The 24,455-nt window shown below is 50.2% G+C and overlaps 2 protein-coding genes across 3 annotated transcripts; one reads left to right on the top strand and one right to left on the bottom strand.

Annotated features, from left to right (window-relative positions):
- Positions 1–1,663: 1,663 nt before the first annotated feature.
- Positions 1,664–3,009, bottom strand: Fahd1 (fumarylacetoacetate hydrolase domain containing 1). The gene has a single exon (XM_041676311.1). The coding sequence runs from the start codon at positions 2,803–2,805 to the stop codon at positions 2,140–2,142; it is 666 nt and encodes a 221-aa protein (XP_041532245.1). The 5' UTR covers positions 2,806–3,009; the 3' UTR covers positions 1,664–2,139.
- Positions 3,010–3,154: 145 nt separating this feature from the next.
- On the top strand, positions 3,155–17,577 carry Hagh (hydroxyacylglutathione hydrolase). 2 transcript variants are annotated; one of them, XM_041676309.1, is made up of 9 exons: positions 3,169–3,355; positions 5,596–5,771; positions 6,227–6,291; positions 8,493–8,610; positions 9,578–9,686; positions 12,806–12,909; positions 13,210–13,311; positions 16,049–16,128; positions 16,562–17,577. In XM_041676309.1, the coding sequence occupies exons 1-9, from the start codon at positions 3,283–3,285 to the stop codon at positions 16,659–16,661; spliced, it is 927 nt and encodes a 308-aa protein (XP_041532243.1). In that variant the 5' UTR covers positions 3,169–3,282; the 3' UTR covers positions 16,662–17,577. The 2 variants fall into 2 exon arrangements, with proteins under 2 accessions (XP_041532244.1, XP_041532243.1); XM_041676310.1 differs by lacking the exons at positions 16,049–16,128; positions 16,562–17,577 and adding an exon at positions 14,539–14,583 and having other exon boundaries at positions 3,155–3,355.
- Positions 17,578–24,455: the final 6,878 nt, after the last annotated feature.

The raw sequence follows: 24,455 nt of genomic DNA, 5'->3' as shown, positions 1-24,455 counted from the left end.
TTTAAAATAAGTTGAAAGAGTATTTATCTCCTGGGTGTGAGGTTTACTGTGATTTTAGCAGCTGAGAAATTGTGGGAGTTGGGTTCAGTTTTTGATTCTTACTTCCAAGGACTTTGTGTGCTACAACTGTAATGCTGGTGTCAGATGTTTGTGACAAAGCTCATTTCATTGTTTGGTGGACATTGGTCCCATGGGCACTGTACTTTCTGGGCACTAGCTTGTACCTTCAGCTTGCTTAATTGCTCTGTCAACTTAGTAGATGTTTCTCAGTTGAACCTTGTACTTGCTAGCTAGATTAAAGTACAGCTTCAAATGGGCGGCATGCCCTTTGGGCTCACTGTTTGACTTTGGGAACCCAGCCACACGAATCAGGAATTATCAATGTGCTGATTTCACCAGCACACCCTAATGTCTAAAACCAAAGAACTGACTGACCTAGAGTCTTTCATAATCGATGAAAATCAAATTGCAGAACGGTGCGGACTGATGTGGAAATCACAATAGCCAGTATAAAAACCAGGTTGGAAAACTATGGTAGTGGCATATACCTGTTATTTCAGCAGCACTCAGGCGACTAGGGAAAGAGGATCATGAGGTACAGGCACGCCTGAGCTACATAGTTAGATCCTGTCCAAAAATTCCACTTAAAATAATATGCATATTCAGATTTGGAAGAATTTATACTAAATGTCTAACTTTGGCTGTCTCTGGGTAGATGAAATCTTAAGATTTTTTCTTTTGTTCCTTTTCTTATCTAAAATTCCTAACTTGCTAGGCAGTGGTGGTGCATACCTTTAATCCCAGCAGAGGCAGAGGCAGGCAAATCTCTGTGAGTTCGAGGCCAGCCTGGTCTACAAGAGCTAGTTCCAGGACGGGCACTAAAAGCTACAGAGAAACCCTGTCTTGAAAAACCAAAAATAAAAAATAAAATTCCTAACTCATTTGTATTAAACATTGACAGCTAAGTAATTAAATAAACTACTAAAGATAAAATAATGGAAAACTTAGGTCAGGTGGATCATGAATTCAGGGTCATCCTGAGTTATAATAAGATTCTGTTTAAAAGTCACATTTATTAAACCAATATCACTATGGGACTTCATAATAAATCATAATTAAGCCTTGGGCTCACAGAATACCCATATGTTTAAATTTTCTTATATATTTACTTATATGGCACTACCTATACTTTGGTTAAAACTTCAGACTCTGAGTTTATGACAGTTTCCTTACAAACAGGCCCTGCCACAGTTGCTAGCCTCTAGGTCTACATTGTCATCAGGATGATAGGGCTAACAAACCTCACAGCTTTGTTAAAAACACAACGCACAAGAACATGGAATGAACTATAGTTGGCATAATGCCTAGCAGCACTGATAAATTACTGAAAGGGGACGGCAGACTCTGTACCGGCACAGCAGAAGCCTCCACTGGGCCCCCGAAAGCTGTGCTGGACATCCTGAGGGCTCTTCTATCAGGAAACGGTGCAGGCAAGAGCAAAGGCAGCATTTCCAGGCTGTTGGTTTCCTAGGGCCTCTTAGATTGATGTGGAGGGACTGGTTCACTTTGTTAAAGCACAGTGCTCAGGAGCCCAAGACCAAAGTCTGATGCCCCAGAGGAAGAAGTACCCCTCCCCCACAGGGAAAGAAAGTACACTTTTAGGTCACACAAGAAACGTGTTTATTTGGAAAACAATTTCAAGATTACCTCCCAAACTCAGAAGTCACAGCCCAATATATACACTCCAAGTAAACAAGGCAGGACTTCAACAATTGCTCGCTTAACAAAACTTTTATCTGATTTTGGGATGAAGAGCTTTCCCTAGTAAGAACCAACTGGAGTGTATAAACAGCTTTCCTAAAGGGTAACATCATTAATGGAGATACAATTTACAGAAGTCTTACTCAGTTCAGTTTCAGAGAAGAAAATTACAACTTTTCCGAGCTTAGTTTAACACATCTCCTCTTGGGAAGCATTAAATATTCTTTAGTGTGGTTATTCCCATTTTCATTTCTGCCCCAATTTTTAAAATCACGTTATTTATTTTTAAGGACCCATTTTAGATTTTCATTAAGATTGACATTTAGTTACTTCACTTGCTTATGTCTCCTTTCTCCTGTGACACTCGTTAAGAACAACTCAGTATTCTGACTTTTTCACCTTGAACTTCATACTAACCACCCCATCTATTCCAGCCTCGATCTCATCATTTTCTTTAACTGGCCCAACTCCCTTTGGAGTCCCGGTCAAGATAAGATCTCCTTCTTCCAAGGTTACTATCTTGGAAACGTAGCTAATGATGTAGGGGATGGAAAAGATCATAGACGAAGTTTTGCCCTCCTGCCTGAGTTCACCGTTGACCTTGAGCCACAGTCTTAGGGCGTGAGGGTCAGGGACCTTCTCCTTGGGCACGAAGGCGCTGACAGGACAGGAGGCCGTGAAGCTCTTGGCCAGGGTCCAGGGCAGTCCCTTCTTCTTGCATTCTTCCTGCACATCTCTGGCAGTCATGTCCAGGCACAGAGCGTAGCCGGCCACGTAGTCCATGGCGGCGGCCTCGGGGACGGCTTGAGCACGCCTGCCCAAGAGCACACCCAACTCCACCTCGTGGTGCAGGTTCTGGCAGTAGGCGGGCATTAACACCGGTGAGCCCTCGGGAGCGTACGCGGTGGACGGCTTCAAGAAAAGCACAGGCTCGCTTAGCACCGCGCTGCGCATCTCCTTGACGTGGTCTACGTAGTTCCTCCCCACACACACGATATTCTTGCCCCATTCCCAGAAGCGAGACAGAGGCTTGGAGGAAGCCATGGTAAAACCTTGTGTCACGTGACCCTTGAATCCCGGGACTACGGGGGCCTCGAGGGGACAGCTGCCTTAGGACGCTGTTCAGGCCGAAGCGGCCCGCCCTTCCTTGCGCAGCAGCTGGACGCTGGGGTCAGCGGCCCGGAAGAGACGAGGAGGCATCCGCTCAGCCTCCCTCCGCCGCCCACACCTTCGTCCAGACCCGGTCTCCCGGCCAAGGCTCCCAGGGCAGGGTAGGGAACATTTTGGGCAGGAGCTGCTGATTGGCTGGGGGCGGCACCCGCGAGACCGACACTGGTTGGCAGTGCTCTCTATGGGCGGGCACTGTCGGATTGAGGGCGTGGCGTTTCGGTAAAGAGCAGGAGCTGGTTGGTTGGGAGCAGTGCGAGAAGGACACTGATTGGCTGCTGTCGCCAACGCTAGTGTTGATGCCCACGACGTTGGTGTTTCGGCTGGGCGACCCGGCTGTGCACCCCGTGGGTCATGGTGCTGGGTCGCGGGCCGTGCCTCCGGAGCTTGTCAGTGCTGGGAGCCGCCTGCGCGCGCCGCGGTCTGGGTAAGTGTGTCTGGGCGCTGACGCGGCGCGGCGCGGTGCCGGCAGGCCGGACGTCGGTTGGGCGAGCCCTCGCCGCCTCCGGGCGCAGGTGCTGTGCGCTGCCGGGCGGGAGAGAAGCGGGGCCGGGCATCTTCAGCTTAGACCAGCGGCGCTGACAGGGTCAGTGGCCGGGGACAGAGGGCCGGCACCTGCTCCCACCCGGCTGGAGTCGGACTCCAGTGCCGGGGTCGCAACCTCGGTTTCTAAGCCAGCTGCTTTTCCTCCTGGTGTCCAACTAGTGGGGCAACAGTGGGTTGCCAGCGCTCCGGAGCTGGCCGGCCTGAGTCCAGCTAGCCGGGAATTTGGAAGCAATCGTGATTGAAAGTGCGTGGTCCATCTTTACTAAGCAAGAAGCCCTCTCGTTGAGAACCCCAGAAGTACAGGTCTCTCCAGTTAAGGAATAGCCTTTAATGTCGCTGCTGATGAGCTAGGCAAGCAGTTACTGCTGGTCAGCGCCGCTTATGGGAGTCCGCAGCTCAGCATTTGGTGCTCTAGAAGCCCCGCTGGATGAGAAGATGGGACTCTCTGGAAGTCTTCAATTTTTAAACAATGTTATGAGCAAAATAAAACGTGTCTGGGATTTGGTCTTGAACACAGGCTGCAGGTCCCAACTCAAGCAAAATGTCTCTATTTGCAAGCTGAAGAGCAGGGAGCATCTTCTGGGCAGTGTGAGGCTAGTGTGGTTGGGAAAGAGGGTCCTGGAGGTGCCCTCAGTTGGTGAATCCCTTCTTTAGGAGTTATCATGTCTTCTCCAGGTTACTTAACTTCTTTTGAGACCTAGAGTGGGTTGAGCACTAGTAATAATATGTTATTTAGCCATTCACTGTTCTGCCAGGAAATACATGAACAGGGCTCATATTCATCTCTCTTCACCCTTCTGCCCTCCATGGGCTTGGGCAGTGCCAGGGCTTAGGGAGTTCAAATATTACAGAAACCTGATATTAGAGAAATATTTATTTTGCTGGACATGCCCAACTGTTGTGCCAAAAAGGAGAAATGGGAATCTGGGGCTTAACTCAGCGAGAGAGCACTTCCCTAGTATTGGGCCCTGGGGCACCACAAAACAAACAGTTCCATTTGGTTGGTTTCCCTTGTCATGGTTGTTAGTTGATAGCACTAGCTATCACAGGGTCAAAGTTGTTGTTTTCTGGATTCCTGAGAGTCAGAATTCCACGGTCTCTACCACCTTGTGTGGCTTCTCCACTTTAAAGCCAAGGCAGAAAACCTTTTTGGAGGCCCCATGTTTCAGGTTGAATGCGAGTTTTACTGCTGAAAACGGTTTTGGCATCTGAATGGGTGGAGTAGTGTATACCTTTGTCCCCCAGTCCCTCGCTGCCTCCTTGGTGCACCCAGGCCAATCCTTGCCTGGATGATTGTTCTTTGTGGCTCATGCCTGAGTCTCAGACAGCCAGTGCCTTATTTTCGGGAGCTGGCACTATGTGTATTTTTCATTGTGCTGGCTATTTAGTGTAAAGTGCTGTTTTCTCATCTGAGTAGAGACCTGAGAAGGGCTGTCAGTTCAGAGGACTGAGCTCTTGTTAGTGCAGAGGCCATGACTGGAGGGCGAGCAGCCATGCTGTGGTGCCTTGTTCTGCCTGCCTCAGCTTTGAGTCACACCACAGGCAGCTGGGAAGGCCTGTAAGAACTCTGAAAAGAAATGTCAAGATTCCAAGTCTAGCACAAGGTGTAGCTAACTTGCCTTGCATGTGAGCCCAGGGTTTTGTCCCTTCCACTGCAAAAGACAAATGAAACTGAAAGAGGCTGAGACAGAAGGATTGCCGAATTTAAGGCCAGCCTGGACTACATAATGAGTTTTGGGCTAGACAGGGATATAGAGGGAGATCTATTTTTTTTTAAAAAAAAAAAAAGCACTCTGAGACAGAATGCTGGTGTATTTCCCACTCAATTTATGTTTTGGTATAAAAGCTGTTTGGAGAATAAAGGAGAGGAATTCTTAAAAAAAAAAAAAGCAAACAATCAAACAAAACCCCCAAGAACCTAAAAAGCACCCCCCCACACAAACCAAAACAATAATTCTGTACCTGAGATGGACTGGCTTACTTAGTCCCCACTTTCCTGAAGGATGTAATGAATAGGAGATTTCCTCAGAGGAGCTTGGGAAAGCCAACTATCAGAGCCCTGAGTGCAAGGGTATGGCTGCTCTGAAGTCTGGGTGAGGTTCCTCCGCTGTGTCTCTTCAGGTCAGGTCCTGCCGGGAGTCCTTCTGTATCACACAGATTTCAGGAAGAGTCTGACTGTGGAGCAAGACATGATGAAGGTTGAGCTACTGCCCGCCCTGACTGACAACTACATGTACCTGATCATTGATGAGGACACCAAGGAGGCTGCCATCGTGGACCCAGTGCAACCCCAGAAGGTAAGGTGTGTGTGGCTCTTCTTAGCTCCCTGAACCGTACACCCAGCATCCTGCCTTCATCCCCGGGGGTTACAGCCACAGGGTCTTTGCGGTTTTGTGGAAGCTAGGTGGAAATCGGTTCATTCAAAACAGTTATGTCTAACCACAGGCCTCTGTGGCAAGCCTGACACATACTTTTAACCCTCCACGCCCAGACACGTGTGAACCCTGAGATCCTCCTCATCTTCCATGCTTCTGCTCCAGGGCTGTGGATGACCGCAGTCAGAGCTGCCCGGGCTCAGAGTGGTTATCGGTGGGACAGAGTAGTTAAGTTGGTGAAGAGAAAGGAAAAAGAAAATGACTGACCTGTAGTCAGTCATTGTAGGTGGGGAGAGAGCTGGGCACCCACTCTGCAGGCAGGTAAACCAGGACCAGAAGTGTGACTGAACCTTGATTCTGCCTCCCCGTGCCTGTAGGTTATAGAAACAGTGAAAAAGCACCGTGTAAAGCTGACCACAGTGCTCACCACTCATCACCACTGGTAAGTGCTTAGGCTGTGGATGGACCTGGGGTGGGGTCAGCTATTCACCTGAGAAGTTACTGTCCATAGAGCAGGGAAGAATACACCAAGGCTCCACCTTCTTCCTCCTGGGCCACTGACCTCTGGGTTCCACTAATGCAGCAATTTCCGGGTGAGGTGTTTGTGGTGTGTGGAGGAACAGGATAGGGCCAGCATTCTCAGGCACAAGGGCACTGCTGTCCCTTAAAACTAGGCTTCTCTGGTCACAGAAGGGTCCCAGTGGCTGCCTTCACATATCTTAGGGTCATAAAACGTGCTGTTGGCATCCACCCATGTCAGGGAGAAAGAGGAGAAGGTAGACATCAGCATTTTCTTAAACAAACAAAACCAACAAAATGGGAGGTGGAGGTGGGTGGAGCTCTGAGTTAGAGCTCCCCTGGTCTCTAGTGAGTGCCAGGCTGTGAGACCCTCACTTTTTTGGGGGGAAAAGTCTTACGTTTCCAAAAGTGTTGATTGACTTTTGTTGTATGATTGGTTTCGGTGTTTTGAGATGGGATTCCACTCTGTGTGGCACAGGCTGGCCTTGAACTTGGGGCTTTGGGATAGTGCTGCCCAAAGCCCCATTCCTGGTTTTTATTATTCTTTTGCTTTCTGTTTTTGAGCCAGGGTCTCTGGCTGGCCTAGAATTTGCTTTTGGATCTTTTTTTTTTTTTTTTTTTGATTTTTCGAGACAGGGTTTCTCCGTAGCTTTTGGTTCCTGTCCTGGAACTAGCTCTTGTAGACCAGGCTGGCCTCGAACTCACAGAGATCCGCCTGCCTCTGCCTCCCGAGTGCTGGGATTAAAGGCGTGCGCCACCACCGCCCGGCGCTTTTGGATCTTTTAAGGCTCTTCAGAAGTAGAAGAAATGTTTGTTGGCCCTTAATCTTCTTTCCTAAATGACTCCGTGAAGAGAGCCAGAGCCTCTGTCTCTGACCCTGCCCTGGGTATGTCAGAACTGGGAGCCCACGACTCTGCCGACGGAAGGAAGCTTGGGGCCCGTGCCTCTCAGTCACTCTGTCTTTGTGGCTGCTTTAGCCAGGCCCCTGAGGTACTGGGTGCAACTTCAGCACCTGGGACACGGAGTTTGACCTTAGTCTTGGCCTGGACTGCACATTATGGCTGCTCTACTTTGTGAGGCTCCTTCCCTGGGCTTCCAGCTGCTGGCACTTCTACCTTTGGGATCTGATGGCATATGCCTCACAGCCATCAAACAAACACTGTGCACACTTTGTGTTTTCTGTTCCACCTTAGTAGCTACTACTTCAGATGCCTTTTTCCTGAAACTGTGGCGGAGTCTGGCTTTTTCTATCACCATCTCACGCTTATGTCCTCATCAAGCCTAAGGCTGAGCTAAGGGTCTGGCCTGTAGCTCACAGGCAGATCAAGTTGTGTTATTGCTCATTGGTAGTGACATTTTCAAAGGTAGGCAATGAGGTGATGGTGCCTACCTGGCCTGTGTATGATCCTCGTCCTGGAGGCCATGGAGCAGAGAGCTGGGTCACTTGTTCCTGTTACCTTAGAGCCCTGCTGTTCCATGGATTGTTTGGCTATGGAGTGGAGTAGCCAAGGGACTGACAGGGGAAGGTGTTTCCCATCCCCATCTTGGAGCTAAAGATGCCCACAGTGTGTCTGTGCCTTTACCATGGCCTTGCCCTCTGCTACTCTGGGGAACTGTGGGAGTCCCTGGTCCTAGGAGGTGCCAGCACCTGGCTGTCCTGTGCTCTGCATGCAGACCTCCTGCAGGTGGGCAGGATCTAGGTTCTTGAGTTCCCGACATAGCCTTTGCCAGTGCTGGCCCAAACTGGGATGCATTAGGATTACCTGGGTGAACCTTCCAACCCGCACGCCCACCTTAGTGCCCAATCTCTGAGCTCAGAAGTGCGGTCAGAGTGAGGCTTCTGGCTAGTGGGAGCGCTCCAGGTAACTTCCTGTGCCCTGAGGTGTGGGAGCCATGTCTGGGACCCTAGGTCTATGTGACCTGCTTTCTCTGTTCAGGGGCGTGCTGGACACCCTGAGACACTTGTTTTCGGTGTTGCCAAATGGTAAAAATTGGTTCCGGGTTGCCTGTTTCTACTGAAAAATGTATAGGCAAAGTGAAAACTCCATTTGGTCAGGGGTTAAAGGCAAGCAAGCAGGCCCTCCATCTCATCAGGTTACCCCAGGCCTCGTGTTTGACTTCTAGGGACCATGCTGGTGGCAATGAGAAGCTGGTGAAACTGGAGCCTGGGCTGAACGTTTACGGAGGTGACGACCGCATTGGGGCCTTGACGCACAAAGTCACACACCTTACCACACTGCAGGTACACAGGAAGCCCTTCCAGGATGCTGGGGCCACAGGCATCATTTGGAAAAGGGGCTGATCAGGCAAGGGGGTCCCTGGACCTGTCTCAGCATTGCTTGAACAGTCCTCCCTTCAAGAGCATAGTGAAGTCGAGCTGTGGTGGCGTACACCTTTAGTCCCAGCACTCAGGAGGCAGAGGCAGGTAGATCTCTGAGTTCAAGGCCAGCCTGGTCTACAAAGTGAGTTACAGGACAACTAGAGCTGTACAGAGATACTCTGTCTCAAAAAAACCAAAAACAAACAAAATAAAACAAAAAATAAGAGCATAGTAAGAAAATCAACTGCAAAATGTGCCTGGACACTGGGGAAGATCTCAGAGTGGGCCTCCAAGTCAGCTGGACACTGGGGAAGACCTCAGAGCGGGCCTCCGAGTCACTGGGGAATTTGAATGGGGCCTCTGGGGTCTTTTTGACTTCTGTGACGTGACAGTAGAGCTGTGTGGAGATGGAGGCCTTTGCTAGGACACGCAGCTGCACTGCTTGGGAAATGGGTCAGAATGAGACAACTTGAGCAGAAAGGCTGTGCAGATGTTCTTGTTGACTCTGTCTTGAGTCAGACATTGCTGGGTCGGCTTGAGGGTTGACCACTTGAAGAGCTGGGGAGGTGGTCAGAAGAGAAGTATCTTTAATGGGAAAATGACTGGTTTAGAGTTGGCTCAGTTCTGGAGACTAAAACAAAATAAGCTTCTTGTGCTTTCGTCCTTGAAAAAACACATCTGGAGCATCTGCACCTGAGCCACACCTTAGCCAGGATCCTTGGGCCCTGCCTGTGGGCTGTCCAAGCCCTGGGATGCTCTGTAGGTGTCTCGAGTGCAGTGGAATAAATGTATTCAGGTGGTCAGGAACAGGAGGGTCATAGTGCTGCCACTTGTGACGTTCCAAAAAGACTACTGGTGGTCGGAGCTCATCCCAGCACCTCTATTTCAGGTGGGGTCTCTCAGTGTCAAATGTCTGTCAACACCCTGCCATACTTCGGGACACATCTGTTACTTTGTGAGCAAGCCTGGTAGCTCAGAGCCCTCTGCTGTGTTCACAGGTGAGTTGGGGAGATGGGGGGGACATCTATGTAAAGACTCTGTTTGGCATTGGCTGTGTGAGGAAAAAGTCCTGTGAGAGAAGCAAGGTGTTTCCTGACACACCTTCTAGCAGGGGCTGCACCTTCTCCGGCCCTGCATCTCATATAAGGAAGCCACAACCCAGGATGGAGCCTGGGATTTGTTCAAACTACTGAGTGCAGAGGTGCTCTGAGTTGAGGCTGGGCTGCTGCTTGCCTGGCTGCTGCTGCATCATGTGGTTGAGGGTCACCATCCTGCAACCTCAACCCTTACCCTCTAGTAGCCAACAAATGGAGGGGAGCTGGCTGAGGAAGGCCCCAGGGGATCCCAGTATCCTTCCTGCAGGCTTTCAGAGAGCCCTGTTACCTGATCTGGGTGATGCGCACCTAGTGACCCTGCAGAGCCAGAAGCCTGACTTGAAAGTGGGAGGTTCACATGCTGAGGCCAAGCCAGCCCCTGGAGCAATGTGTGTAGTTCACACTCAGCGCAAGTAGGTTTGTCCAAAAATCAGGAACTTTCTCCTTATGAATAAAATCAGAACGGTGCAGGTGATAATTGCAGACTGTGACCACAGTGCTCAAGCGGCACGGACTGGGGTGGGGCAGGGGGCCAGGCTCCTGCCTCTCAGAGTGATGATGCCACTGGGGCTGTGTAAGCCTGGGCTGGGGGACATGCCAGCATATTCTAATGAGGTCACAGCAGCACGGTTCAGATGGGAGGAACCCTGGAGAGACACTGAGGGGGAACTGGCTGGAGACTTGGATCTCTGTTCTGTAAATATGCAATTGCCCAGGAACCCGAGCTTTTTAAAAACACATTACAGAATGCTAGGGTTTTGTCTTGTTTTGTTTTCAGAGCGGTCTCTGTTGCCCAGGCTGGCCTGGAACTTGTGGCAGTCCTCTTGCCTCAGCCTCCCGAGTGTGGGGTTGCAGGTGTGAGCCTGCACTCCTGACTTGAGTTCCTTGTCTTCCTCATGGCATTGCGTGGCTTATGCGCAGACCTTGGACCCTTTTTGTGTTGGGGCTCACCTCTGCCCTCTGAACTCTAGAGCTGAGAGCGGAGCTGTGGCATGGAACATGGCAGCTCTGCTGTGTCCATGTTGTCGCTGGAATTGGTGGTTTGGTAAGGCTTTTCTGAACCGCAGTATGCTGTGGTGAGATGGTGATAATCACATGGTCCTCAGCTTATGACCGTCCAGGTTAACTGAGGTATAGACATAGCTGGCCCTCCCCCGTTGGCATGGCTGTGTGCCCTGCAAAAGTCTGTGTTGGTGTCTGTAAGAGCAGATGGCATGTTATCATGGACCGATAGTCAGGACATGCCAGCTTAGAGAAGAGGAACACCTGTGCTGGTTAATTTTCTGTCAGCTTGACACAAATTAGTCTTCTGGGGAGAGAAAAAAGAAAAAAGCCTCAATAGAGACAAATGTCGTCATCTGACTGGCAAGTCTATAGCGCATTTTCTTGATTAGTAATTATGGGAGGACCCAGTCCACTGTGGGCATTGCTACCCCTGGGCACGTGTGTCCTGGGTGCTTTAAGAAAGCAAGCTAAGTCGGGTGGCGGTGGCGCACGCCTTTAATCCCAGCACTTGGGAGGCAGAGGTAGGCAGATCTCTGTGAGTTTGAAGACAGCCTTGTCTATAAAGTGAATTCCAGGACAACCAAGGCTGTTACACAGAGAAACCTGCCTCAAAAATAAATAAATAAATAAATAAATAAATAAATGCAAACTGAGTAAGCCAGTGAACAGCTCCTCCGTATGTCTGCCTCAGTTCCGCCTCCAGCTTTCTGCCCAGCTTCCCTCCATGGACGTTATAAGACGAAGTAAGCCCTTTCCTCTCTAACTTGGTTTTCACAGCAACAGAAAAGCAGACAGGAAAACACTTCTGTCTGTCTTAGAGCTTTGCCAAGTAGGCTGCCTGGGTTTTCACATGAGTTCTGGGCATCAGGCTCGGGTTCTGATGCTCGTAAGGCAAGCACTTGCCAACTAACCAGTCTCCTCAGCCCCGTTGTGTTTGACAGTGCTGTGGACAGAAGCCAAGGCCTTGTGTGTGTTAGGCAGATGCTGTAGCACTGAGCCCCGGCTGAGCCTGAGGCTGGATCTCTGAGGACTCTGTCCTGAGAGGTAGAAGGTACTGTGTAGCATGGAGGAGGCCCCACGACGCCCTGCACTTTCTGTGACTGTCCTGGGCAGCACCTGGCATGAGGGGCCAGGTGTCTTCAGGTCATTTTATAACTGCATGGTGTTCTCTGGGGCATCACAGTGAGGGCCAGTACGGAACATGTACTGTTCAGTAGTCAGCTGCCACTCCAGCTGACCTAAGGGGACGGGCGTAGGGAAGGGAGGTGGGCATAGCTGAGAGGAGGGTGTGGTGGGGGGGGGGTCAGGCGTCTTGTACAGCTGGAGTGTGCGATAAGGCCTGTTTAAACTGAGATAGGCAGGCTGGGCACTGGGAGACAACAGTGCAGAGATGGGGACAGACTGTGCAGAAAGTGTGCAGGAGGGATGAGGGTAGGACTTCAGGTGTGGAGGCCCAGGAGCAGAGCCAGGTTCTCTGGGCAGGGGCAGTCAAGGTATAAATGGCACCACGAGTACCCACTGATATGGGCTGGCCACAGTGAAAGTCTAGGGTGTGTAGGGAACAGAAGCAGCCAGGTTGTCCTGCCCATGCTAGGATGAGGCCAAGAGCAGTGCTAGGCTGGGGTCATGAAGGGGGCGCCTCAGGTATTCCAGCAGCAAAGGGGGAAGGGTGCAGGAGAAAGGGGTCACCCAGTGTTGGAGGAAGAGACTCAGGAGGGCTGCTGAGAGCCAGGAAGTGCACTAGGTTTGTGATGATCTCAGCTAGGGTGGGACTGGGGCACTGAGAGCGGGTCAGGGTGCCTTGGCTTTCATGCCCCAACAGTGAGTTATGGCTGCGGTTGAACCTGGAGGCTGGCAGAGTGGAGAACTGTGGGTGGCCTTGCACCACGTTGGGTGAAGATGCCTAATGGTGGCTTGGTGGCAGGTGGCTTTGAGTCATGTCCTGGTGCCTGTTGGTAAGTTTGGCGCAGGCGGCCAGGGTGTGAGCTAGTCCTGAGGAGCACCGCTGTGTTTTCCAGGTGACACGCTGTTTGTCGCTGGCTGTGGGAAGTTCTATGAAGGAACTGCGGACGAGATGTACAAGGCTCTGCTCGAGGTCTTGGGCCGGCTCCCACCAGACACGGTAGGCGGTGCTTCCCTTTCCCTAAGGCCCCAGGAACCTGTGCTCAGGAGGCAGATCTGTTGTAGGCCCAGGAACCTGTCCGTGCTTTCACAGCTGGCCTCACCTCTGAGCCGAGGAGAGAAGAGGGCAAAGCTGTCACCTAAACAGTTTTCATTAGTACTTAATCTATGTGTGGCCCTACAGTATCTCTAGTTGCACACATTAAATGGGGTGCTACGTCCGGCTGAGACATGATGCAGTCCTGAACCCTCAGGGTTTCCAAGGTGGAAGTCAAAGCCTATGTGTTGGTTCTTTCTTCAGAAAGTCTACTGTGGCCATGAATACACCATAAACAACCTGAAGTTTGCACGCCACGTGGAACCAAACAATGCTGCCGTTCAGGAGAAACTGGCCTGGGCCAAGGTGAGTGGGCCAGTTCTGGAGCATGTCCTGGGGTGCATCATGGTGCAGTGACTTTCCAAGGGCCTGGATGCAGACACAGCACTATCTGCAGAGTGGGTGGAAGCCGGGTGTCACAAGCTCAGTGCTGGTCACTGCAGTAGAGTCCATCTGATACTCACTACATCTTAGCATAAGAGACTCGGCTCACCAGGCAGTGGTGGCGCACGCCTTTAACCCCAGCACTTGGGAGGCAGAGGCAGGCAGATCTCTGTGTTTTCGAGGCCAACCTGGTCTATAAGAGCAAGTTCCAGGACAGGCTCCAAAGCTACAGAGAAACCCTGTCTCAGAGAGAGAGAGACTCAGGCTCCAGGGTCCAACCTTATTCCCCACATACTAAGCATTAAGTTGAATCCTCTGTGAGGAGCCTGCTTCTGCTGTCACCCAGACAGTAGGGATCTCATCTGAAGGGGTTGATCTCCACGATGGCACAAGCGAGCTACCACATTCTAGCCCCAGGCAGTGGGCCAAGTGCTTTGTTCGACACCTGTCACTCACTGTAAATACCATCAGAGCTGTGTGGACCTGGGAGCTTCATGTGCGGTGCTTTATTATATAAGTCTGTTGTATTGTCTACGATAGGAGCCTGTCCAACGTCCCTTCCAGATCAGCAAGGGGTTTACAAAGTAATATTAGAAAATTCAGTTTACCTGTAATCCAGGAGGGAGGCAGGAGAATTACAAGTTTGAGGCCAGATTAAGGCTACATACAATCTGAGCACCATGCCAGCCAGGAATAGTAAGACCCTGTCTCAAAAACAAACAAAACCAGAAAAATTCAACCTGGAATGGTGGCATGTACTTAGTTGGAAGTACTTGGGAGTCTAAGCGAGGCAAATGAGTCAGAAGTTCAAGGCCAGTCTCAGCCACAGTGTGTGTTCTTAGCAAGCCTGGGCTCCGTGAGACGGACGACCACCACAACACGGAACCCAGTGCTGCATCAGGTGTGGTGGCACGTGTCTAATCCCGCTTACGAGAATGAAGCGCCGCATGTTCAAGGCCTCCTGGGCAGCATATCAAAACCATCACCTCAAAAAATTTCAAGCCCCCGTTATATTCATACCTGATTCTCAGAGTATGCGTTTAATACTCACCTATCAGTGAGATTATACTGTATGCACACTGTCCATACTGTAATACCGCTCTGCAACTTACTTTGTCTCCTTATTTCCTCTGCGGATCAAACCCAAAGCCTCACAATGCCAGACAAACCGAACTTTAAGGGTAATTTACATGCATGCGAATGTCTTGAATGAAGTCTGTGGTTAGCTGAGCTTTGACAGTGCACATCCACATGAGCCCGGCCCCAGTCAAGCTAGACACTGCGGCTCTGCTCTGCAAGGCACTTTTTAACAAAGTTGATTTTGATGTTGTATATGAGTGTCTTACCTGCCGGGACCTGTGTGCATCATGTGCATGCCTGGTGCCCGTGGAGGCCAGAAGAGGGCGTCAGAGCCCCTGGAAGTGGAGGGACAGGTGGTTCTAAGTTTCCTGTGGGTGCTGGGAACTGAACCTAGATCTTTTGCAAGAGCAGCAGCTGCGGAGCCATCTCTCCAGCTCCCCTCCCCCAAGGCACTTTGACCCTCTCAGCGCCTTGCCATTGGCAGCTGTCCTGTTGTCTAGCACAGTCCATGACCTTATCTAGAGGCTTGTATAACAATCATATGACCTTCCTCGGCCCTCCCCTGCTCTTGCTCAGCCTCATTTTGAGGCCCATTCCTGCTGGTTTTGTCTCTGAGTACATCCTGTATTACGTGGCTCACTATGGGAGCTCATCCATCTGTGGGTGCGCCCTCGTGTGCTTTCCTGGTTTACAGGCTGTGAGCGCTTGTGGCTGGCGTTCTGTTCCTGCTTTTTTTTCTCTTCTGCTCTTGGCTATATGGTTAATAGTGGAACTGCTGGATTGTATAGCCAAATGTATTTACTCTTAAACTGATCTTCAAAATTTGAAAATTGGGTCCTGTTGTTTTATGTTCTCCTCTTAACCCCCATAGTTCCTGACACTTTGCATGCTCACCAACCATCAGTGCTACTGGTCTCTTTCCTAACCCTTGGCTGTGTGTCCTGGTGATGGAGGGGCCATGTGGGTGTCTGCAGTTGCTGTCCCAGCTCTGTCCCTGAGGCCTCCATGTTAGCCAGGCAAGAGTTGGGCAAGAGCTGCATGGAGACCCCTTGGCTTATAAACGCAGCTTCTGCTCAGTTGTGTTAGCACTGTCTCTGCCATGGTCTATGGTGCTCAGGAGCAAGGCTATCCATGCAAGGTAGTGGCCAGTGCCGTCCAGTACTCTACTGCTTGGCCACTCTGCAGGCACTTGGTGGGAGCTCCTGACAGGAGAGTAAGCCCCACACCCTGTGCTGGGAGCCCAAGTCACTCACTGCTCCTCATGCTAGTTTTCTTGTGGGGAGGGTGTGTGTTTTGATTGTGCAAAACATAAAGCTCACATAATGGAGACAGGATGTCCTCCCTTCAGAGACAGCACAGGCAGAAGTGACATACTTGTCACAGTTGTTTACTCTCGGGGACGCAGTGGGAGACGACTCTAGTCCCTCCTGTGAGCCCGGCCTCCCTCCACAACCAGACGCCCACCTGTCCACTGACTGTTCTCTGCTCTGCCTCCCGGGATGACTTGTGTTGAAAGCTCACTAAGCTATTTGAAAGTAGGGACCCATTGGTCCCTATATGACAGTGTCATCTTTTATAGGAGAAATATGCCATCGGGGAGCCTACGGTGCCGTCCACTCTGGCAGAGGAGTTCACCTATAACCCCTTCATGAGAGTGAAGTAAGATGGTTGCGGGGTCCTCTCTTGGCCTTACCTTCCTGTGGTAGTTCAGACTTCATAATTTTGTCCAAGTTCACCCCCATCAAAGAGATGGACCAGAGCTAACCCGTCCTGAGGTGAATGAGCCTGACCCTCATACCCTAGCTTTATTTAAAGTGTGCCCAAGAGGGCAGGTTTTGTCCCGTAAAGGTGAGGATGCTTTTCTTGACATCTTGGCAAGGATGTGGGGGACCCTTGACCTATGGGGAGAGCCTTTGGAGAACTTCTTTAAAGATCCCTGAAGCTCTGGGACTCTGGGCTGGGTGGGCAGCATAGAGTTGGTGGCCTTCCATTTGCATATTGCTGGAAAGACCTGCTTGGCTTATTCCTAGCTGTTCTTCTGCATGAGGGTGTCTGGGCTCTACCCACACCCTGCTATCTCTTGCCTATGCAGGGAGAAGACTGTGCAACAACATGCTGGGGAGACGGACCCTGTGACCACCATGAGGGCCATCCGCAGGGAGAAGGACCAGTTCAAGGTGCCACGGGACTGAGGCACACAAGAACAGGGACTTTTAAGTGACTGTCCTGCTGCTCTTGCAGGATCTAGTCTGCTTTTAAGTTAATCCAGAGCCCTTAGTTTGTGTTATCAAATGTTCTAATGCATATTTATAAGAGAAAAAGTTAAAAGTATTTATTCCCATACCCCTGCTTATGGACTCTGCATTATCTCTGGCTTTAGATGTCTAGAGCCCCAGGGTCCTGTGCTCATCAGGCGTGCAGTTTGCACCTAGTCTCTGAGTGGTGCTGGCTCTGGGAAAGGCTGAGTCGGACTTTCCACCTTGGCTTCCTGGCTTTTCAGGGAGAAGGATATCTGGCACTCGCCTTGACTTTCCCTCCCCCTTCCGCCAGTCTCTGTGATCCATCCAGACCCAGCCTCTGGGTACTCAGGTCTGAGTGGGGCGAATGGAGACAACAGACGCAGATACCCCGTGACACCAAGGGCCAAGACAGGTGGAGGAAGAATTTGAGACCGGGGTGCCTGGTCTGACCCCTCAGGGGACAGTTTGCCCTGCCAGTGTGGCTCACGCTTTGATCTGTGCTAAGGTCAGCATCCCTCAACCTGTCAGAGCTGTGTATCCTGTCCCGCTGTCTGCATTGCTGGCCTGTAGTTCCTGATTCCCTTGGGTCTGCTGGGGCTCGTGTCCTTGCAGCTGCCTGCTGTGGTCAGGGTGCAGGTGTTCTAAACTGCATTACTGGCACACAGCTCCTCTTTAGAGATGGCATAGGGTAGAGCTGCTAGTCCTGCCCGATTTCTCCCCCAGAGGTGGCATGGAATGGAACTTGCAGATTGTCCCCATGAGTTGTGCATGTGATAAGTGTTAAAACCATGTGTGCTCAGCGAGTCCTGCCATAGCTCTGATAGACATCGCGCTTCCCACCAGCCTCCAAATAAATGCAGTATCCCTCTGTGAGCCTCAGTGTGCAGAGATCTCAGAGCCCAGATGCCTGCTGCAGAACGTGTGTGCCATACTGCCGTGCATAGTGTGTTTAAACGTTCTGCACCATCCAGCTCCATGTGGCCAGTCCAGGGGACATTTGGCATGCCCCCTCTGAAAGATCAAGTCCTAAATAAGACGGTTTGCATGTCCAGATGCTGTCCCTCTCTGCCCACCCCAGACACTCACTTTGGTGACCTAGGCACCTGACCTGAGGGGTAACAGACACTGAGATCTTAGCAGGTAGTAGACAAGCCGTACTGTCCAGGGACGCGGGAGAGTGTGATAGAGCATCAGAGGAGCAGGAGACACGCACGGTGTGCTTGTTACCTTTCCAGATGTGCTGGCCAGGGGAGGCCTCACATCTTACATTTGTGTAAAAGGGTGGGAAAGGGGCTTGGGGGGGGGAGGTGAAAGTTTAGGGTGAGAGGAGTAGAATGCATATTATCTGGGGGTGAGGGTGGTGGTCCCGAGTTCCAGGACAGTCAGGGCTACAACGAGAACCCTGTCTTGAACGCCCCCCCCCCCTCAAAAAAAAAGCATATATAAGCCAGGTAGTGGCACTCGGGAAGTAGAGCCAGATGTTTCTCTGAGTTCAAGGCCAGCCTGGTCTACAAAAAGAGACTACTCAAAAAAAAATTTTTTTTTTGAGTCAGGGTTTCTCTGTGTAGCTCTGGAATTCACTGTTGACCCAGCTGGCCTCGAACTCACAGAGATCCCCCTGCCCCTAACAAAATTACTCTTAATTAAGGTGAGAATCATACAGGTAGCCATTTAAATTGCAGTGAGGCCCTGGCTCCATTCCCACCACACACCCCACAGCTGGCACTGTGTTCTGTGTCCCTTCCCCTCATGATCTGCACTTCTAAATCATTGTCTGTCCAGCAAGGAGAGGCAGACTTCTCCTGGCCTACCTACCACTGTGGACGTGTGTCTTCAGGGGTGGCAAAGGCCAGGGCAAGAATAGAGAATTTGGCTGGGCAGTGGTGGCGTACACCTTCAATCCCAGCACTCTGGAGGTAGAGGCAGGCGGATCTGTTTGAGGCCAGCTTGGTCTACAGAGAGCGTCCCAGGACAGGCTTCAAAACTACACAGAGAACCCCTGTCTCAGGGGGAAAAAAATCAGGTGGGGCAGCAGTGGGCTGGGGTGGGGTGCAGCACTAGCACCTGACCTAGAGCTCAGGGATAGCTCGCTCTTTCTGTCCTAATGTCACACCACTCAGTGTGAGCCTCCGAGTCAGGGGAGCACCTGTGTCTGATAGTTTTCCTGACAGCGGCTGTGCGTGGAGGCAGACACATCTTTCCTCTCTTGCTCAACACTGGAGCTCACAGAACCCAGCTGCTGTCAGTAACCTGGCTGCCTCGCTCTGCAGTGCCGTCATTGTCATCCAGTCCTTAGTTTCCTGCAGTCTCCCGATGACTGCAGTGCGTGGGTAGAACACAGGGCCCAGCTCTCACCCACAGTGGCTGGGGTGCCGATGTTATCCAACTGAACCCGAGTGCCTGCTTTTCTTAGATGCCCATGCATCTCTGGGACAGACCATGTCTCAGGCCATAGGCCAGCCACGAAGGCTAAAGTATACAGTGTGTTCTTTCCCCAAGTATCTTTAGAGAACTCCAGTAAACATTTCTAAATACGAGTTAAGAAGTAAAACTGGAAAGTTTACTAGAGTTGGCAGAACAGTGCTGGGGGATATATATTTATATGTACACATATGTGTGTATGTATGTGTGTATGTATGTGTAGGTGTGTGTAGGTGTGTGTAGGTGTGTGTAGGTGTGTGTGTAGGTATGTGTGTAGGTATGTGTGCCTGTGCGGGTGTGGTGCCGTGCTCGATTGAATGTAGAGTCGCAAACATAGCAGGCAAGGATTTTACCCTGAGTTCTGTCCTTAGAATAAAAGGTCTCAAAATGCAGGTTTTATCTTAAACAAGAAAACAAATGAAACTCAAAGGATCAGAGGCAAAGCTGAGACAGAGCACGTGCAACACCCGTCCTCCCCGGAGTGAGACATTAAAGTCACCATGATGGCCCACGCCTGTAATCCCAGCCTTGGTTACAGAGCAAAGAGTTCAAGGACACCCTGGCTGCAGAGCAGAGCGAGACCTGCCTCAGAAGTACACCTGCCCCTCGGAAAGGATGGAGACTGGCAAAGCATGAACCAGAAGTTCTTTGAAGAGAAAAAATATTTTCACACTGATCAAAATTAAAGCTATAAATCACAAAAATCATGAAGGAAGAAATTACTGCTGCTCCTAACATTCCCAGGGTTTATGTAGGGCACTAGGAGAAACAAATGAAACCCACTGATCCCCAGACAGACACAGCCACCCAGCTGAAGAATAATTAGCTGTGCCTGTCAGCTATGTGCAAATCATTTGAGACCACCTTAGGCAACACAGACTAATGTGCATGTGTAGGTTCCACAGACCCCGGGTCTCTCTGTAGCTGAGACTGGTCTCCAACTCGTGGTCCTCTCGCATCAGCCTGAGAGGGAGAGTCTCTCGGAAGTGGCCTGTGAACACACCTATACCAAACTGAAGTCTCACGGAGGGCAGAGGTCACATGGCTTTGCCGGTGTGTTCTGTCACACAGAGGGGGTGCTCCCAACTCAGTTTCCAGACTAATGTTTTTCTGAAACCAAAGCCCAAGAAAGATATCAACATATAAAAAAACTCAAAAATCCCTAATATTGCTAACTCAAGTTCAGCAACATCATATACCGTGACCATGCGGGACTGACCTCAGGAAATGTAAGACTGAACGTTAGCCGGTGCAGCCGGCTGTATGCATAGAGAGCAAAGCCTATAGGATCAGCTCACAAGCATGTTTGGCAGTGTCCAACATTCATTCACAAAATCTCTCCACAAACACTGGAGCTTCCATGGCCTGAAAGAGTACCCATGTGTGCCTTCATCTGTTGCTATGAGAGTCTATGGCCCGAGAGACACAATCCACAGGTGCACCATCTTGTAGTTTGGAGACTGGAAGTTGACATGACTCATGTCCTCAGAGCTCACTCTTGAGGGCTCAAGAAATGTGTCCTTGCTCTGTCCAGCTTCTTAAAAGCCACCTCCGTCCCCAGCTCACAGCCTTTTCTCCCCCTGCAAAGCCGGATACCACGGCTGAGCCCTCCTGACTCGGCCTCCCACATCACCTTCCGAAGCTAGGGCCCTGTGTTTACTTTGGCCTCATCTGGGATCTTAGTAAGGTCCCTCTGTCATGTAATGGTCACAGATTCCAGGGGTTGGGAAATGGGTATCTCTGGCAAACATGCACTGCCTCTTAGAATCTGTTAGAATCATAGCGCCAGGTCACAATGACACATGACTTAATTCTTCCTACATAGGGGCAAGGCAAAGTCATCCACCCTTGCCACTCCACAGGGCACTGCAGTAAACATAAAAGCATGCCAGGACATGGAGAACAATGACATGGAGAAGGTAAATTAATGACACAGCCCTGCACAGCAAACCCCAAGGAGTACTGCTTCACACTAGAATTAACAGTAGATTCATTGTGTCTCTACATAGTAGTAACCCAATCTCTACATAGTAACCCAAAAGCGAAATCAAAGCCATTTCTTTCTCAGTAGCAGCAAAACTAATAACCATTTTTATCAAAATGTAAGGTTTACACAGGGAAAATGGCAAAATGTTCCTAAGAGAAATGAAGGAGCTAAACAAATGGGCAGGTGGCCATGCTCACCAATGGGACAAGCACTGCTAAGGTACTGGTTCCCCACAAACTGATCTGCAGATTTAAAAAGCACAACCCTAGCAGGATCCTAGCATGTGTTTAAGAAAGTAACAAGCAGGTTTTAAAATTATACAGTGATTCAGAAAAGCCACGTGAGCCAAAAAACTCTGACAAAGAAGGTTTAGGGACCTCTGACTACCTGAAGTGTGTACCACAACGAGAGTGTGGTACAAGGACAAGATTAGGCACCAGGACGTGAGGCAGAATCAAGAATGAACTATGGTGCTGGTGGCCATTTGTTTTTGTTGGGCGCCAAGAACAGTCTTCTCAACAGTCAAGGCACCCACACGGTGCCACACAACTGTCTCTGCCTCTGGTTCCAGGGGATCCAGTGCCCTCCTTTGGCCTCTGCAGGCCCCAGATTTGCATGCAGGCAAACACTCATAAAAATATCCTTAACAGGGGCTGGAGAGATGGCTCAGTGGTTAAGAGCATTGCCTGCTCTTCCAAAGGTCCTGAGTTCAATTCCCGGCAACCACATGGTGGCTCACAACCATCTGTAGAGAGGTCTGGCACCCTCTTCTGGCTTTCAGGCATACAGACAGAATATTGTATACATAATAAATAAATAAATATTAAAAAAAATATCCTTAACACAAAAAGGGCAAAAAGACTACACATTTTCACAAGTGATGGCAGTCAGTACAGCTGCCTGCTCTGAAAACACGGCCTGCGTGAAGACCCCTCCCCCACAGAGCTGGCTGTGGGCACATCCGACGCCCCAGCTCTGTGACGTGGTGGCGGAGACACACCAATCTCTGGGGCCTTCTGGCCAGTCAGTGAGCTGCTGGTTCAGTTTGAGTCTTGCCTCAAAAAATGTCAGAAAAGTGACTGAGGAAGACACTGGATGTCCCCAGCCTCCACAGGTATGCATACACAGCACATAAAGCTAAAGACTGACCATCTTGATTTTAAGTTATATTACAGAGCTATAACAATGGCATGATGCTGGAATAAAAACCGACAACTGATCGATAGACTAGATCCTACGCTCACCTGATTTTTTAAAAATAAATTTATTTTATATCCTGGTCAAAGTTTCCCCTCCCTCCTTTCTTTTCCATCCCTTCCCCACTCCCCCTCTGTTCCCACCCCAAGATCCACTCCTCCTCCGTTTTCTGTTTAGGAAAAGGCAGGTCTCCCACGAGAATCAACAAAACATGGCATATCAAGCTGCAGTAAGACTAATACACCTCCCCATGTACTAAGGCTGGGCAAGGCGACCCATTATGTGGAGTAGGGTCCCAAAAGCCAGTAAAAGAGTCGGAGTTAGGAGTCCCACAAGAGAAACAAGCTACAGAACTGTCACATATATGCAGAGTGCCTAGGTCAGAACTACACAGGCTCAGTCTCTGTGAGCCCCTGTTAGTTGATTCTATGGGTTTTCTTGTGTCCTTGACCTCTCTGGCTCCTACAATCCTTCCCCAAACTCCGCCTAATATTCAGCTGTGGGTTTGTGCCTAGAGATTAGGGGAGTAGTCAACCAATGACCTATCCATCTTAACGTCCACGCCAGGAGAGTAAGCCCACCTGACACTGCCTGGATAGGGCAGAGACTTGGAATAGAGCCAAGCGTGACTCGAGAGGGAAACCGTCAGTGCTGTGGTGTGTGATGGTGCTCAGCCACACACCTGGACCAGACTGCTGCCGGGCCTGAGTCAGCCACACACCTAGACCACATTGCTGCCTGGCCTGAATCTTGTTCTTTTGTTTGTTTTGGTTTGGTTTTGTTGGTTTTTCAAGACAGGGTTTCTCTGTGTAACATCCCTAGCTGTCCTGGAACTAGCTCTTGTAGACCAGGCTGGCCTCGAACTCACAGAGATCCACTTGCCTCTGCCTCCCAAGTGCTGGGATTAATGGCATGCGCCACCACCACCTGGCCTGATTCTTTTTTAATACACACTTGAAAAAAGCATCAACAAACGATGGTCAAATTGGATAGTTAGTTACATGAAACATGAGTCTTCTTATTCCATACAAAACTCAACTCTGAATGGGCCAAGGACCTCAGCATACGACCAGTTCCCCAAATCAGGGAATGAGCTTCAGCTTCTAGGCGCAGGAAAGGGTTAGAACAGGTTCCTGGTAGCACAGGCATCGAGACCAACAGCAGACAAAGGAACCATGTGAAACTAAAATGTTTCTGGACAGAAAGACACTGTCATGCTGAGTGGTGGTGGCTCACACCTTTAATCCCAGCAACATCTCTGTGAGTTCAAGCCCAGCTTGGTCTACATAGTGGTTCTAGGACAGCCAGAGCCGCATAGAGAGACCCTGTCTCAGGAAAAAAAAAAATCTCGCAGACCCGCCTTCTCTCAAGCATTGCAGGTTATTGCCAACACTCTCAGCTACCCCAGACTGACCAAGACAGCAAGAGAATGATGCAAGGCTAGCTGTTGATAGCAATGGAAGAGATTATAAAAGGGACGTGAGGGAACATGTTTAGGTACAAATGCAAACAGGACTCAAAATTCTCATCTGATAATTCAGATTACATAAAAAACTATGAAGGATTAGTTGGGCTGCATTTCGATAAGCCCAGCACGCTGGAGGCTGAGGCAAGGGGCCACTGTGAATTTGAGCACCAGTCTGGACTATGTAGTAAGGTTCTGTCAGCCTCGAAGTGGTGACGTAATTCCGGCTGTAACCCCAGCACTTGGGAGGTAGAAGCAGAAGAACCAGGAGTTTAAAGCCTCACCTGGAGTTTAAAGCCTCACCTGCTACATATCAAGTTCAAGGTCAGATTAGGCTGTCTCAAAAAAAAAAATTAAAACATGAAATTACTAACTCTGGCTGGGGGAATAAGGGAGTACGCTCAAGCCTCACACACAGACCCTGGCCTGTATCCAGCCTAGCACCATGTGCCTGCACACACAGAACCAAAAGCCCTAAGCTCCTGACAAGAAATCTCAAGACTGATGGGTGATCTGGGAGAAACCGACAAGAGGCTCAAACAGAAATGTGCCAACAGCTTCAGTGTGCTCAGCCTAACCAGAGACCCAGAAAACACAGACCACTAGGACAGCCATCTACCAGTAGCTCACATGTGGAGACGGCTAGGGAAGCCATATGGACCCCAAGTCCTGCCCC

Source organism: Microtus oregoni, unplaced genomic scaffold, assembly GCF_018167655.1.
Source record: "Microtus oregoni isolate MIOR12 unplaced genomic scaffold, Mior012 000027F_ref0000203, whole genome shotgun sequence".
NCBI classification, from domain to species: Eukaryota; Metazoa; Chordata; class Mammalia; order Rodentia; family Cricetidae; genus Microtus; species Microtus oregoni.
This window is presented reverse-complemented; position numbering and strand designations above follow the sequence as displayed.